Source organism: Spea bombifrons, chromosome 4 (genome assembly GCF_027358695.1).
Source record: "Spea bombifrons isolate aSpeBom1 chromosome 4, aSpeBom1.2.pri, whole genome shotgun sequence".
Lineage (NCBI taxonomy): Eukaryota > Metazoa > Chordata > Amphibia > Anura > Pelobatidae > Spea > Spea bombifrons.
This window is the reverse complement of record NC_071090.1, coordinates 22485161-22500028: the sequence shown is the minus strand read 5'-3', so window position 1 is coordinate 22500028 and position 14868 is coordinate 22485161. Positions and strand designations below refer to the sequence as shown.

General features: G+C 36.4%; 1 protein-coding gene across 1 annotated transcript; it reads left to right on the top strand.

Moving 5' to 3' along the window:
* The first annotated feature begins 13060 nt into the window (after positions 1 to 13060).
* Positions 13061 to 14530, top strand: NEUROG1 (neurogenin 1). The gene is made up of 2 exons (XM_053462171.1): positions 13061 to 13186; positions 13536 to 14530. The coding sequence occupies exon 2, from the start codon at positions 13537 to 13539 to the stop codon at positions 14242 to 14244; it is 708 nt and encodes a 235-aa protein (XP_053318146.1). The 5' UTR covers positions 13061 to 13186; position 13536; the 3' UTR covers positions 14245 to 14530.
* Positions 14531 to 14868: the final 338 nt, after the last annotated feature.

Genomic DNA, 14868 nt, shown 5'->3' with positions numbered 1-14868 from the left:
GGCAAGTACTGGCTGTGTGCTACATGTGACAACAATCATATGAATGGGCGATGGGGTAGGGTGGCAAGACGGAAGCCTTTTCTTACAAAGAAAAACATACAAGCCTTGCTGAAGTTTGCAAAAACAAACATCAAGTCCCCCAAACGCACGTGGGAAAATGTGTTATGGTCTGATGAAAACAAGGTTCAACTTTTTAGCCATAATTTCAAAAGGTATGTTTGGCACAAAAACACTGCGCATCACCCGAAAAACACCATACCCACAGTGAAACATGGTGGTGGCAGCAAAATGCTTTGGAGCTGTTTATCTTCATCTGGAACCGGGGCCTTAGTCAGGGTGGAGGGAATTATGAACAGTTCCAAATACCAAGCAATTTTGGCACAAAACCTTCAGGCGTCCATTAGGAAGCTGAAGAAGAGGAAGTTCACCTTTCAGCACAACGACCCAAAGCACCCATCCAAATCCACAAAAGCATGGCTTCACCAGAAGAAGATTAACATTTTGGAATGGCCCAGCCAGAGCCCAGGCCTGATTCCAATTGAACACCTGTTGGGTGATCTGAAGAGGGCTGTGCACTGGAGGTGTCCTCGCAATCTGAAAGATTTGGAGGGCTTTTGCAAAGAAGAGTGGGCAAATATTGCCACATTAAGATGTGCCATGCTAATGGACTCCTACCCAAAAAGACTGAGTGCTGTAATAAAATCAAGAGGTGCTTCAACAAAGTATTAGTTTAAGGGTGTGCACACTAATGCAACCAGGTTACTGTAAGTTAAACTTAAGAAAAAAAGTATTTCAAAAGTATTTCAGTATTCTATGCAGAGACAGACTAAGAAGAAGCAATGTTACATGTTTGCCCTTGTTTGCAATTATCCTGTATGAAATGGTTATGTCATATGATCAATAAGCCATTACTGAATTAGCACACAAACTTGCAAATAGCTATTTTAGTTTAGTCTAGCCATACAAAATTATTGTAGTTATTATGTAGTTATTGTATACTATGATATATTATATGATTATATGATAAAATGATTCCTGAATCACTCATTGCAATACTGATAACTGGTGAACCATCAGTTTATAAACAAAAACTGCTTTTTTTGCTACTTCTGTATATAATGAATGATTTTTCAAGGTATTTCTTTAGAGAAGGCAATTCCCAGTTTTGAATAGAAAAGAATCCCTCTGGAGGATAAAAGCTACGAAGCTCTGATCAATACAATGTGGGTGGTTGCTATTGAACAAGAGAAGTCATTTCCACAAACACAACACAAACTGTAATGCATTCGAAAGTAGACAATAGTGTAAACAACATCAGATATCAATAGTTCTGATTAAAAGGCTAATGCCTAGTAGAATAGGCAACTAAACCCCTGATTGTTCTACCATGATTTGTTTTTGTACAGTATTTATCAGTAATTGCATAATTGAACAAGTCAAAATAAAAGAACACACAACTATATTTCTCCTGGTCTATATAACTGAACATCAATTCGTAAAAGCTTTACCACTTCAGTCAATTACAAAATACGGGACATTACATCCACGAGAGATGCTAAGCTATTACAATTGTGAGTTATGTTTAAGGTTTAAACAACCTGAGTTAAACCCTAGTATCTCCTAATTCTCCAATTTTGCTACAAATACTGTTTATCAATCGAATAGCTTTTTTTCATGACTCTGTGTATGTGTGGGTCCCCTTAAACTAGGATCACAGTTGCTAAAACACACATATAGGATTTAAATGTTCCGTTGCTTCTCACAGCTTTACTTTAGATCTGTTTAGCATGAAATTTCAGGACTCATTATATGCAGGTTTGGGGAATCTACACACGTAAACAAAAGGTAGATATATTAGAGAACCATCTGTTAGAAAAGAAAGTGACTCAATGATCTAACTTCTAACTGTGCACACATATCAGAGAAATTACTACAGTATAGGCAGCGGGATAAACAACATTAAGTACTTGAACCTACTGCTATAAGTAGCAATATTGTCTTTGGAAACTAGATATATCTGTCAGCAGTTGCTCTCTGTGTCTGACCTCAATAAATCTTCATAGCTATGTTTTACAAACATCTAATTTATACCCCAAAGATTGCATATTGCTCCATTTTCATGCAGTTCTCATTGCATATAAAGACAGTAGTCAGATAAAACCATTGTGTTGTTTATTATGGTAATTGTTATACATTTACCATTTACAAAATTGCTAGTTACATATACTCCCCAGTGCGTTAAATTTGTCAGATCTCTATGTTGTCTATTGACTGACAGCTGAGTTGGTAAGCACAAGCATACAATTTTTCATATCTGGCTATTTACTAACAATTTTGCGGTTCGTCCATGAATGTTTTTGTCACAAAGTAAGACGCCGCTGTTTTAAGAATGCTTTTTACAAAAAAAAGGGAGTGAAAAAAATATATACCTTAAAAACTTTAGGCACTAGAGGCTCCCTTCAAGTTGTGCACCTGAGTCAACTATCTCGTAGAGTCATATGTACATCTGCATTAAGCATAACTTGCAGTAAAGGCAAAAAAGGTTATGTGGGATGCTACAATACTGGATATTTAAGAAACCACATCTTTCTTTCATTCAGGAAGAAACATTTGGTCCAGGAATGTCAGGCAAGTCACACCATCCTATATTGAGAGCCCCCTAGAGCCTCTAAACAATACAATGCTGTACATCAATATGCTTTCAGATTTGCTTACCAGTTGTAGTGCTTTAGTAGTTATTGTTTCTTAAAAAAATGTTTCTATAGGGTGTATATACTGTAAGATAATTGTTATGTTGACATTTTAGGTTGACATGCTACATAATTTAAGTATTGAAAATACCGTATTTGCTCGATTATAAGACGAGGTTTTTTCCAGAGCAAATGCAAATGCGTCTCAAATAGGTCTGATTATGAGACTAAGATCCAGATCCCCCGCAGCGATGCAGGGGACCTGGATCCTCCTGTGTTAACCCCCCCCCGCCCCAACTTACCGGTGCATCTGAGTCCACGGTGCTTAGTCCGGGCTGCGTGTAGAGCTCTACACGATACAATCGCGTAGAGCTCTACACGCTGCCCGGACTAAGCACTGGGGACTCAGAAGCACCGGTAAGTTGGAGGGGGGGCATAACACAGGAGGATGCAGGGGACCTGCATCCTCCTGTGTTATGCCCCCTCCAACTTACTGGTGCTTCTGAGTCCCCGGTGCTTAGTCCGGGCAGCGTGTAGAGCTCTACGCGATTCGCGTGGAGCTCTACATGCTGCCCGGACTAAGCACCTGGGGCTCAGATGCAGGGGACCTGGACCCTCCTGTGTTATGCGCCCCCCCCAACTCAGAAGCACCGGTAAGTTTGGAGGAGGGAGGGGGAGTGCTAAATGGGGGGTGTAAGGCATTTCTGGAGGCAGAGTGCTCTGTGAAATGCCTTTTAACCCCTTTAATGCCACTCTGCCTCCTGAAATGCCTTAAACCTCCCTATATGCCACTCTTCCCCATAATATGCCTTTTAACCCTCTAAGTGCCAGAGTGGCATATAGGGTTAAAAGGCATATCATGGGGCACAGTGGCATATAGGGTTAAAAGGCATATCATGGGGCACTGTGGCATTTAGAGGGTTAAAAGGCATATCATGGGGCACAGTGGCATATAGGGGGTATAAGGCACTTCTGGGGCAGATGTGCATAACTGGGGGGCAGGTTGGAAAATAGAAGGAAATAAAACCAAAATATTTTTCTCAAGCATAGCTTTTATTAAAAAAAGTGTTTAAATGAATTAACATTTACTGGTAAAACTTTTTTCCTATAGGGTCGTCTTATATTCAGGCTTTTTCTTTTTTTCCTAAATTAATATTAAGATTTGGGGGGTCGTCTTATAATCAGGATCGTCTTATAATCGAGCAAATACGGTATATTATTGCACAGTCCTCCGTGGCATACTTTCTACAAGATGCTGAAAAAATTCCTCAGAGATTTTGGTTCATATGGACATGATGGCATCAGGCAGTTGCTGCAGATTTGTCGGCTGCACGTCCATGATGTGAATCTCCCGTTCCACCAGATCCCAAAGGTGCTCTATTGCATTGAGATCTGGTGACTGTGGAGGCCATTGGAGTTCAGTGAACTCATTGTCATGTTCAAGGAACCAGTTTGAGATGATGTGAGGTTTGTGAAAGTAGCCAAGGGATGTACATGGTCAGCAACAATACTTAGGTAGGCTATCATGTTTAAACGATGCTCAGTTGCTACTAAGGGGCTCAAAGTGTGCCAAGAAAATGTCCCCCACACCATTACACCACCAGCCTGAACCGTTGGCAGGATGGATCCATGCTTTCATGTAGTTTACAGGAGTGGCAACCTGTGTGGTCTTCTGCTACTGTAGCCCATCTGCTTCAAAGTTTGATGTGTTGTGCGTTCAGAGACGGTATTCTGCATACCTTGGTTGTAATGAATGGTTATTTCTGTTACTGTTGCCTTTCTGTCATCTCAAACCAGTCTGCCCGTTCTCCTCTGACATCAACAAGGCATTTTCATCCACACAACTGCCGCTCACTGGATATTTTTTCTTTTTTGGACCATTCTCTGTAAACCCTAGAGGTGGTTGTACATGTAGAACCCAGTAGATCAGCAGTTTCTGAAATACTTAGACCAGCCCGTTTGGCACCAACAACCATGCCACGTTCAAAGTCACTTAAATCCCCTTTCTTCCCCATTATGATGCTCGGTTTGAACTGAAGCAAGTTGTCTTGACCACGTCTACATGCCAAAATGCATTGAGTTGCTGCCATGTGATTGGCTGATTAGCTATTTGTGTTATATAGTATATATACTACCACTCAAATGTTTGGATGTATCATGATACATTATATACATTGCTAATGTTGTATATGTCTATTGTAGCTTGAAACGGGTGATTTCTAAAGAAGTGTTTTCATAGGCGTACCGGGGGCCTTTATTATCAACCATCACTCCTGTGTTCCAATGGTATGTTGTGTTTGCTAATCCAAGTTTAAGTTTAAAAGTCTAATTGATCAATAGAGAAGCCTTTTACAATTATGTTACAGCTATAAATGTCCTTGGCTTTCACAAAAATAGCTAAACGACCCCAAACTTTTGAACGGCAGTGATAAATATATTCTTTTTTTTTTTTAAATGTCCGTGTTAAGGAAGATAATTCACTTCTATCCTATGTCTGTATATAATTTTCACAGTAGTTCAGTAGATTCTTGTATCCATTCCATGTTAAGACTAAACAGAAATGTTCTATTCACATCTGCAAGTATCTGTGTCAGCGTTAGCTGTACACAACGTATTAAGAAGCAATCAAAGGAGACCAGTGGTGCTCCTCTGTCCCCATTGGCTAATTGGGGTTAAGCTGTGCAAAGGCTTTAGATCTAATTTGCTAATCAGGGAATGTATACCCCTTGTTGTTAGGCGCTTTTTCCCTAGAAATCCTTTCCTATTTGGGAATAGTGAAGAGGAATGCATTCCACACACTTGTCTACCTCTTCAGATGCAAAACAAGTGGACATATGGCTCATCTCCATCTTTGGGGGTGGTTCTTTCTAAAGTCCTCCCAAAGATTCAGATTGTATGACAAATCACGTTCTAGACTATCACAACCAGAAAGGCTTGAAACATTTGCATCATTACCCCCAGACAACAGCTTTATTAGGTTGAATAGGAGGTTTGCAGCCAGGCTTGCTCAGGCACTGACCTCTACTTCTCAATTTCCCTATTGTTTGTGTATTGCAAGTTATTGCTATCTAAACCATATGGTTCCTTTTTGGAATTCCAAAAAGCTCATTCTAGCAAAAAACTAGAATTTCAATTCAAACACTGCTATCAAAACAGTTTATTTAGAAGTACAATTTGCTTATATATATATATATATATATATATATATATATATATATATATATATATATATATATATAAATATTGCATATTAACAGTTTTTTTAGACATAATGTTTAAATCAATATTCCAGAAAAAAAATGCGGGTTTAAAATAACAAAAAACCAGGGTCATGATTGCTTATTGTATGACCAACTGTGATGTGCAATATTTTATAATTATTTTATTTTTTATTATTATCTTCTATTTATTTTGTGCCAATAATTTACAAAGAAATTATAAACATTATTCAACACGTTATTTTAATTCATTAACAAGGGTATACAAGTCACATATGGTAAAATATAGAAAAAGTTTGTTAAAACTAACATAAAAAATACATTATTATCTTTATAACTCCATATGAACCTTTTTTCTATATTTAGGATACTTGTATAAGAATAAACAAAAAATATGACGTGGGTGCCAAATCTGCCCTAGAACATTTGTTGTCAATTAAATAATAATTAACGTGTATGTATATAATAATTGTATTTCGTAGCATTTTTTAAATGTATTATTATTCAGTATTTTATAGTGGGCAATACACCAGTTATAAAATATAAGCATCACGTATAATGTGTGCGAGTTCAGCCTTAAGTGCTGGCTTTTAAATTGATAGTTGACACCAGAATAATAAAGAGTCAAAAGACACCGAGTATTGCAGGTTGAACAACATTCAAGGATAAAGATGGTAAGGTGCAAAAAACCCCACAAATCTCTTTTGTCTGTTAAGACCCTCGTTTGCTCAGAACTTCCCATGCTTTTTAAAAGCAGACTAAATGAAAGCATAGATTGTACAGACCTAATGTCTGAGCAGCTACAAAGAGACTGGTTTCCATAGCTGTTGTACGCATGAACTTTCTGTTTTGCCTTTTACTTCAGCTAAGAAAAAGTGCAGTCCTTAGAGTGTGGAGAGCCTTATTGTTATACAATTGAAGCAATGAAGTAAGGAATTAATTTTAATTTACAAGTAATGGTCCTATTCCTCCTCGGTTGATTTTTTTCTTTTTCTTTTAGAGTCAGTAACAATATATAAAAGATAAAGAAAAAAAAAACTTTTTTTTTTGTTTTTCTCTATTCTATGTTAGAGAGGGAAAGGATTATGCTAAGGATTAACATTTTAAACTCTGCCAGACTTTCTGACTCAAAGATCAGTAATCGTATTACTGTCCTAGGATTATTGGTTTACCACATACAAAACTGAATTTAAAATCAAATTAAGGAAAGTTGCCTCTTCTCCCGTCTTAGTTGCCAACACAAGCATTTATTTTTCAGCACACTGTTCATTTCTACAATAAAAAAAGGGCAGGCAATAGTGAGATCTTTATGTTCTTTTGTGCGTTCAAAGGCTGCGCCTAATTCCTGGTAATTTATCCCATATTAAAAGTTCTTTAAGTAAGAATGAACAAGAACCAAGCACCTGTTATGCAAATGTGTCCAAATCCAGCCCAGTTTTCTATAGAGAGTGGAAATGTGTATTCACCCTGGTATAAATGTCGGGGATAGCTAGCTTGCGTATATGGAAGCTGTGAGCTGAGTTTTAAAAGATTACCCCGGACCATAAAGAAATGCTGATATTTTAATGAATCCTAAAACACCAGAGGGGGTTGTTGTCACTGAGAGGCATTTATAATCATTAAATGTTTTGTCTCTCTGCACTTGGAATGTGGCAAAAGACACAGGTCATAAACACATCAACTGTTTTACGTGGCCATTGCTTTATTGAACAAAGGGTTGAATTAGCTTGATTACTAAATGTGTTTTACCATCTTATTAAAAACACAGGCAATTGGTCATCCTTGCATTTATTCACATGAGTTGTTCAGTATAGCATTGTCGGGTGGGTTTAGTTCGGATCAACTGATATATATATATATATATATATATATATATATAAATATTTATTTATTTTGTGGTGGTTTAATTAGTGAAGATTTATTCAATAAATTAATGGTCCTAATTCAAAAATTCTAATAGAATTATGATCTACAGACAAGAAAAGAGTCCTTTAAAAGAAAGAGTCATAGGGTTTTTTGCCTCATAAGGATTAGTTGTTCTAACTTTTTCATTTTCTCACGTGTCTCCATATAGAACTGCAATCCTATCTCGTGAACTTTTAATCCCATAACAGGTTTCCTAGGAAAGTCATCTGAACTGAAGAGCGTGTACCATGGCTAAAGGCATCAGACCAGACTGAAAGGAGGGCTCCTGTTAATAACTAGATCCATGATTTTAGCAATCTATCTTCTGAAACTACTCTTACCAATCTTGTAAAAATGCTTTCTTATTACTTTATAGGGGCAATAAGTTTGAATTGCCCTGCTAGTTGAGGTAATTATACATACCCCCATGTCTTAAGTCCATCTTGCATAATTCAGGATGTAGACTTTGTTTCAAATGTGTTTGTGTAAAATTTGTCACACTCAACATTTCATTTATTGCCATTACAAGAAACCACCATTTCTTTATTATATTCTTATATTCTGGAATGTTCTGGAAAATAAATCAAATAGTACAATTATTAAATATTTTTATGCAGCACTTTCCACTAGATTCCTAAATACTGTATTGGTAAAAAAAAAAAGTGCTTAGATTTGATTATATAAATAGTGATTGTATTTTACAGCTACCCGTATTGCAATGTATCTTATTTAAATACATATTAAATAATATCAATTATTAATTATTTAATATTATTATTGCTATCAAATAAATATCAGTTAATTGATTTTAATATTGATTAAATTATTAAAATAATAATTTTAATTGATTTTAATAAAATACATTGCAATATGGGTAGCTGTAAAATACAATCACTATTTATATAACTAGAAATCTAGTTGAAAGTATTGTTTAAATATAATATGTATACATATCACAACAAAAAAAGGCAATTTGTAACAATAAGGCTTCAGCTGCTTAGGAACAGTACATTTTTATAGAAGCATGATGGTATGAAAATGAAGATGTGGTCTAGAACTTTCTTCACTAGATACATCCATCTATGATCAATATCTATATAGACTAATATACATCTAGACATATAGACAAAACACCTCTATTAACAATACTCATATAAAGACAACTATACACCTGTTAACAATATCTGTTTCTGGATGGATCTATGCAAAACATCTATATCTACACATACATATACCAATTATATATAGATATTTTGGGTTTTTTCAGGTTCCTTATTTAATAATTAAGTGTGAATGTTAATTTTGGCACATTTGTTTACGTTTTGACAAAGTAATACTTTTATACATCTCCACCACAATTATGTCTGAGCAGCTGGCACTAAATCAAGTTGAAAATAAATAATGTCACTTGGCATAGAATCTTCCAGTAGGGCAGATACATTGAGTTTCATATCAGTGGATAAAATATAATGTTCTAATCTTACTAATAGTCTGGAAGGAGTAAGAGAGACAGGTTATAGTATAAAGTAGGATGAGACTGAAGTTGCTTTCTTTGCTCATGCTGTGAGTCTTTGAATAATAATAAAAAGAAAGGACTGTAACAAGGAAAAAGCATGAAAAAGACAAAAGAATTCTGGAAAAAGTTTAGGCAAGAAGACATTGCAAGTGAAACTGAAAGGGGAAAAAAGACTCTTACAATGGGACAATGCGTATACTAATCGCTTTGATATATTATACAAACCAAAAGACCCCAAACATTGTGTAATTATTTATAAATGACTTCTCTACTTTGGTGTATAATACAAGCCAAATAATGAAACTGCAGGCTACTTTCTAAACTATTTCTAAATAGGGCCGGTTCAAAAGAAGTAAGAAGTGTTTGAAATAAATAATTAATGGTTGATTTTATGGTTGTCTCATTAAAACATTTTAATTGCGCCAAATAAAAAATACATCTGCGTTGCAAAAGATTTTCTTTCTTCCTTTTTTTGTTGGACACAGCGAAGCGCATTAAGAAAAGAAAGAATCATCACATAGATGCATATATGTATAATAAAGTACATATATAATTGATCATTGCAAGTTATTCTAAGTGATCAACAATATTATAACCCCTTCATTATAAATCTTACCTGTTGTTTACACGTGTATATATATATATATATTTTAAAAAATAATAATAAAATATATATATATATATATATATATATATATATATATATATATATATGTATAAATTGGGTAGCGTGTACACAATCTAAACGTTATCCATTGAGCAGAAGCTTTACATGAAATGGAAGGAGATTTAAAACCTTCTTTAGCCTCAAGCAGTTGAACTGTAAACTGACTCCAAATCTTAATCATGGGGGTGATATGTCCTCTGGGAGAGCACCTTCTGTCCATCTTTGCGTTTTACAATTCAGTGCTTTAACACTTGCCCTCACTACACCACTGTAACTCCACCTCTAAAGGATGTTGTGTGCATTGCATTTGTCAGATGTATCATATTACAGATTAACATTATATTTAGATTTTGTTTTATAATAGAGCTATGGTATTTCAAGCTTTATATTCTGCAAAAACTATACAAACTTATACTCAGATTTCTAAACCACACTTTAAGAGATTTAAGTGACAGGTGATGTCTTTATTGACTATATGACAGTAGAATGGACTGGTCCCATACGTAATAAAACTAATCTTACTGATTTAATGCTTCATGTAGTCTACATAAACTATACTATACATTTATGATATCTATGTTTACATTATTTTTTACACAGACGTAAAGAACATTTCTTTGCTATTACATTATCAAATAGTAGCAATTCATGTACAAAATCATAAAAAGCACTTTTACTAAAATCACCTTTCTTAATCATTCTCTCACAGAACCATGTAGGTGTTATGCAACGTACAACCCAAAAATTATTCAGAAGGTAGAACTGTACCATTGTCTCAACCAAGCAGTAGATGGTATCGTGTTTGAACAATAATGGGTCCATAACTCTTACTACTTGGTATAACTTATTTTCCTGCAGCTCTCCTCATTACTTTACCAGCCTATGTGGCACAAATTTTACTTTCCATGTGCCTGGTATCATGATATACAGGGAAAATAAAAACAGGGTCATGCCATGACACATGTAGATTGTTTGAAGGCACATGGTCTAATCAGCACTACCAAAAACACAAGGCTCTCAGATCCTTCCACTATAATGAGGAGCTGTGTTGTAGATGCCAAGCTACAGGGCCCTTTGGGACTTTGTGCCCATTCTGGAATGGAAAGAATGAAATAAAATCAAATGGTACAGAGAATGCTAAGGTGCTAGCGGAGATTCAACAAACAACTGACCTCCATCCTACATGAAAAAGCGGTTTTGATGTTACTAATTGCAACATTTGGAGAGTGTTGCTTTCGGGTGGCTGCCGGTAAAGACACAACAGAAAAAGGGGAAGTATTGTTTGTAGGATACTTCTTTATTATTCTTTCCTATATAATTTTGGGGTATATTGGTTTTCTACACTTTTGTATATTTCTCTCCAACCTACATGAGTCAGGAGTTTATACAGGCAACAGGAAATAGCATGGACGATGGAGGAGTGAAAAGGATGCACTCAAGCCATCATATGCACTATAATATGACAGCCGTGTGGTACCTTTTTGTGGCATCTCCCTTGCTAGTGCACGGTGGAATTCTGCAGAATCCCTCCATATGCATTTTTGCCTTTCCCCTCCTCTCAGGAGGCAAGACAAGAGCTTACTGGCAGTAAGTGTATCACGTGCATAGAGATTTGTTCGGTCCTTCTTACAATCATTGGCAGGAATCGTCAGACCATGGAGGAGCTTCGGACCATGGTGGTAGCTGTAGGGCTTTGACTTTTACCTCAAGTAAAGTCCTTTTTTTATCTTTTTTGTTTCTCAAAGAGTCCTTAAATAAGCATTCTTCTTTTGTGCGGATGTCAGGGACAGTAAATTGTGCCTTTAAGGCCCTCTCTAGTTCACACATGCTTGGTAGACACTGCAGGTCCAGTTTACCTGAGTCCGCTGCTGGACTGTTGTAGAGGGGGCCTGCTAGCCACCAAGGCATCACTGTCTGTCTTCATGGGAACCACTGGACTAAACACTTGCTGCTGGGAAGTGGCAGTTCTTTGCAATCCACCCACAGTGGTAGGTGCTGACAATTATTATTATGTTTTTAATGGGGATAGATTGGCCCATATTACGCCACATTCTGGCACAAATCACTCGACGAGGAACAATTAGCAAGAACATTCCATTAGTTGTCACGGTGATTGCTTCCTATATATATCATTTTGCCTAGAATTGCTGTTTATAAACATGACCTTTTTTTCTGGCTAGGTTATAAAGTTGCCTGCAGGGTCATGTATAGTATAACTCCAAACACATATGAATATATAAATGATAAGCCATTATGAGGCATATTTTGCTTTCACTTCTTGTTATATTTTGTCCTACCATAATTCATCTGAATTAGCAATAGCTAAGAAATTAACTACATGCAAACTATTACAGCGAGGTTAGGTCATTTATGTGCACCTGTACTTATCTTCCTACATTTATCATATACATTTAGTACTTTCTCTCTTACACAATCTTGTGACTTAATGGAAATCTGTCAAAAAACATAAAAATAGCATCATTTAAGGCATTTTTTTTAGAAACTGAATGTAGCAACTGGCCTCAATTCTACAATCTGTTGTTATCCTACAGATAAAGTAAACACAGATAAAGCGCAGAAATTATACGGCTAGAAAAGCGAAAAAATCTCTTATATTGCTAGCATAGCTTTCTTTTAAAGTCGTGCAACTTAAGCTGTTCATTCTATAACCCCCACATCGCCCCCTCCCAAGACTCTTTTTTCGGAACGTGCCTCTGCCCTCCAGGCTAATCACTTTGTTCTTGTTTTCTTTCTCTTTTCCTTCTTCTTTTAATAGACTAATGAAGCTCAAACAAGTAGGCTTAGCCCAGTGCCTGCTCACGTGTCAAAGATAGGACTCTCTCCAGTGATTGGCCTGCTGTAATTATAGGCACACTCCCGGGGGAGAATGGACACTACACTGCGAACATAAATTATGCAAATTCGAGTGAGTGTAGCACGGGGCAGACTTGATGCCTTGATTCATTCATCCTTCAGTCCAGGGGGGGGTAAGGGGGTAGCTATTGTTTTACACAGTATATAAGGTGTCTGAGGCCAGTCGTGTGCCAAACTCACTGCTCACACGAGCTGATTGCAGCAGAGCTCACTTGATCACTCTAAAGAAGGAGCAGTCGTGTGTCTCTTTAAGGATAAGAGATTCTGAAGTTACTCTGATTTTACAGGCTTCCCATCAGAATCACATCACGTGAATGTAAGTATCAGGGAGGAATTTCTTGTGTTTCAGAATTCATACTGTTAGATGACTTTCTATTTTATGCATTCTATACTTTGACGTAGATTTACACAGTATATCTGCTTGTTAATATGTGTGCTAATGAAATGTTTCAGCTTTTGCAATAAACCTAGAAGCCACAAGTAATAACTATAAACAGTGTAATGTAGGTCACATAGTAATTGCTTGATTGTTATTTTTAGTAGCAAATATTTAAATATCACCCTCTATTATTTTATTTAATGTTGCACAGTTACTATGTTGCAGCTGAAGTATGTGTTGTGTTAATTTGTTACCAAAACTAACATAATCTCTTTATTTCCATTAGTATGGCTTCCAGTATGGACGGAGTCTACAATGACTATGATACCTACAGCCAGATGTCATACACTCCATCGGATGATGATGACTCAATCTCTGTCTCTGACTCTGCCAGCCTGCATACTTCTTCCTCTTTCTCTTCTGGAGACCTTACCTCTCCTGCCCAAACTCCAGAAAAATGTGAAGAGGAAAAAGAAAAGAGAAAGAAAAGAGGCAGAACCAAAGTTAAAAATGAAAATGTTATTCGTACCATCAAAAAGACCAGAAGAGTCAAAGCTAACGACAGAGAGAGAAACAGAATGCACACGCTTAACTCAGCTTTGGATGAACTTAGAACCATTTTGCCCAGTTTTCCAGATGACACCAAACTAACTAAGATTGAAACTCTACGTTTCGCCCATAATTACATTTGGGCTTTGTCTGAAACACTAAGATTAGCGGACCAGTCCAAGGAGAAGACCCAAAAAGAACTGATGCACCTAGGGTATATGAGTCCTGAGACTCCATCCAGCCCTGGTAGTGATGCTGGATCATGGGTATCATCTGATTCCCCTTCATCCTCACCTTCCTCATCTTTCTCCATATGCACTTCCAGCCCAAGCAGCCCAGCTACATCTGAAGACTGTTACTATGGACATAAAGATAGTGTATATTCAATCCACACCTTTCCACAAACCTTTATTGAACGCCCTACCTGCTTCGTACAGTATCACTAGTTTTTAGAATGAAGATCACTTTCCTATCTGCCTTAATATATTATTCGTTATTCTTTATAATCTATATGTACTATAGTAAGACATGTAGAAACTAAAATGGGTGGCCTGAGATTATGATCTATATACATGCCTAAATTCTGACACAGTTGGATAGAAATATGGTTTTCTGTTTTTTTCCCACTAAATTTAATGAAAATCATAAGATCTGTAGTCATGTTATGAACACGGTTTTCCCTACTTTTGCACTTTCGGAATTAATCAAAAAACTTTTGTTTTATTTCTTTTGAAAACTGACCTTACCTTACTTCAAAAACTGATGTCTTGGGAAGAAAAATCACTGTTTCCAATGCAGCCTGGGTGAAAAGTCAATTTTACAATTTGTAAAACTCTCACGAAGAAAAATGAGCATGACAATTTGGTTTGGATATTCTGACAATACAATGAAAAGGACTCAATAGAAGACAAGAAGTTGCTCATACATTATTTATGCTGACATCCTGCACTGCTGTGGTTCCACTGAGTAGAACTCAATCCTTTGGACACCCTTTTCTCTGACTAGGGGCTTCATAAAAATTTAATTTATTCCATTGGTATGAAAATGTATTTTTTTGTATATAAAGAATT

Excerpts from the sequence above, each read along its gene's own strand:
- NEUROG1 (XM_053462171.1), top strand. The coding sequence starts at position 13,537 with ATGGCTTCCAGTATGGACGGAGTCTACAATGACTATGATACCTACAGC.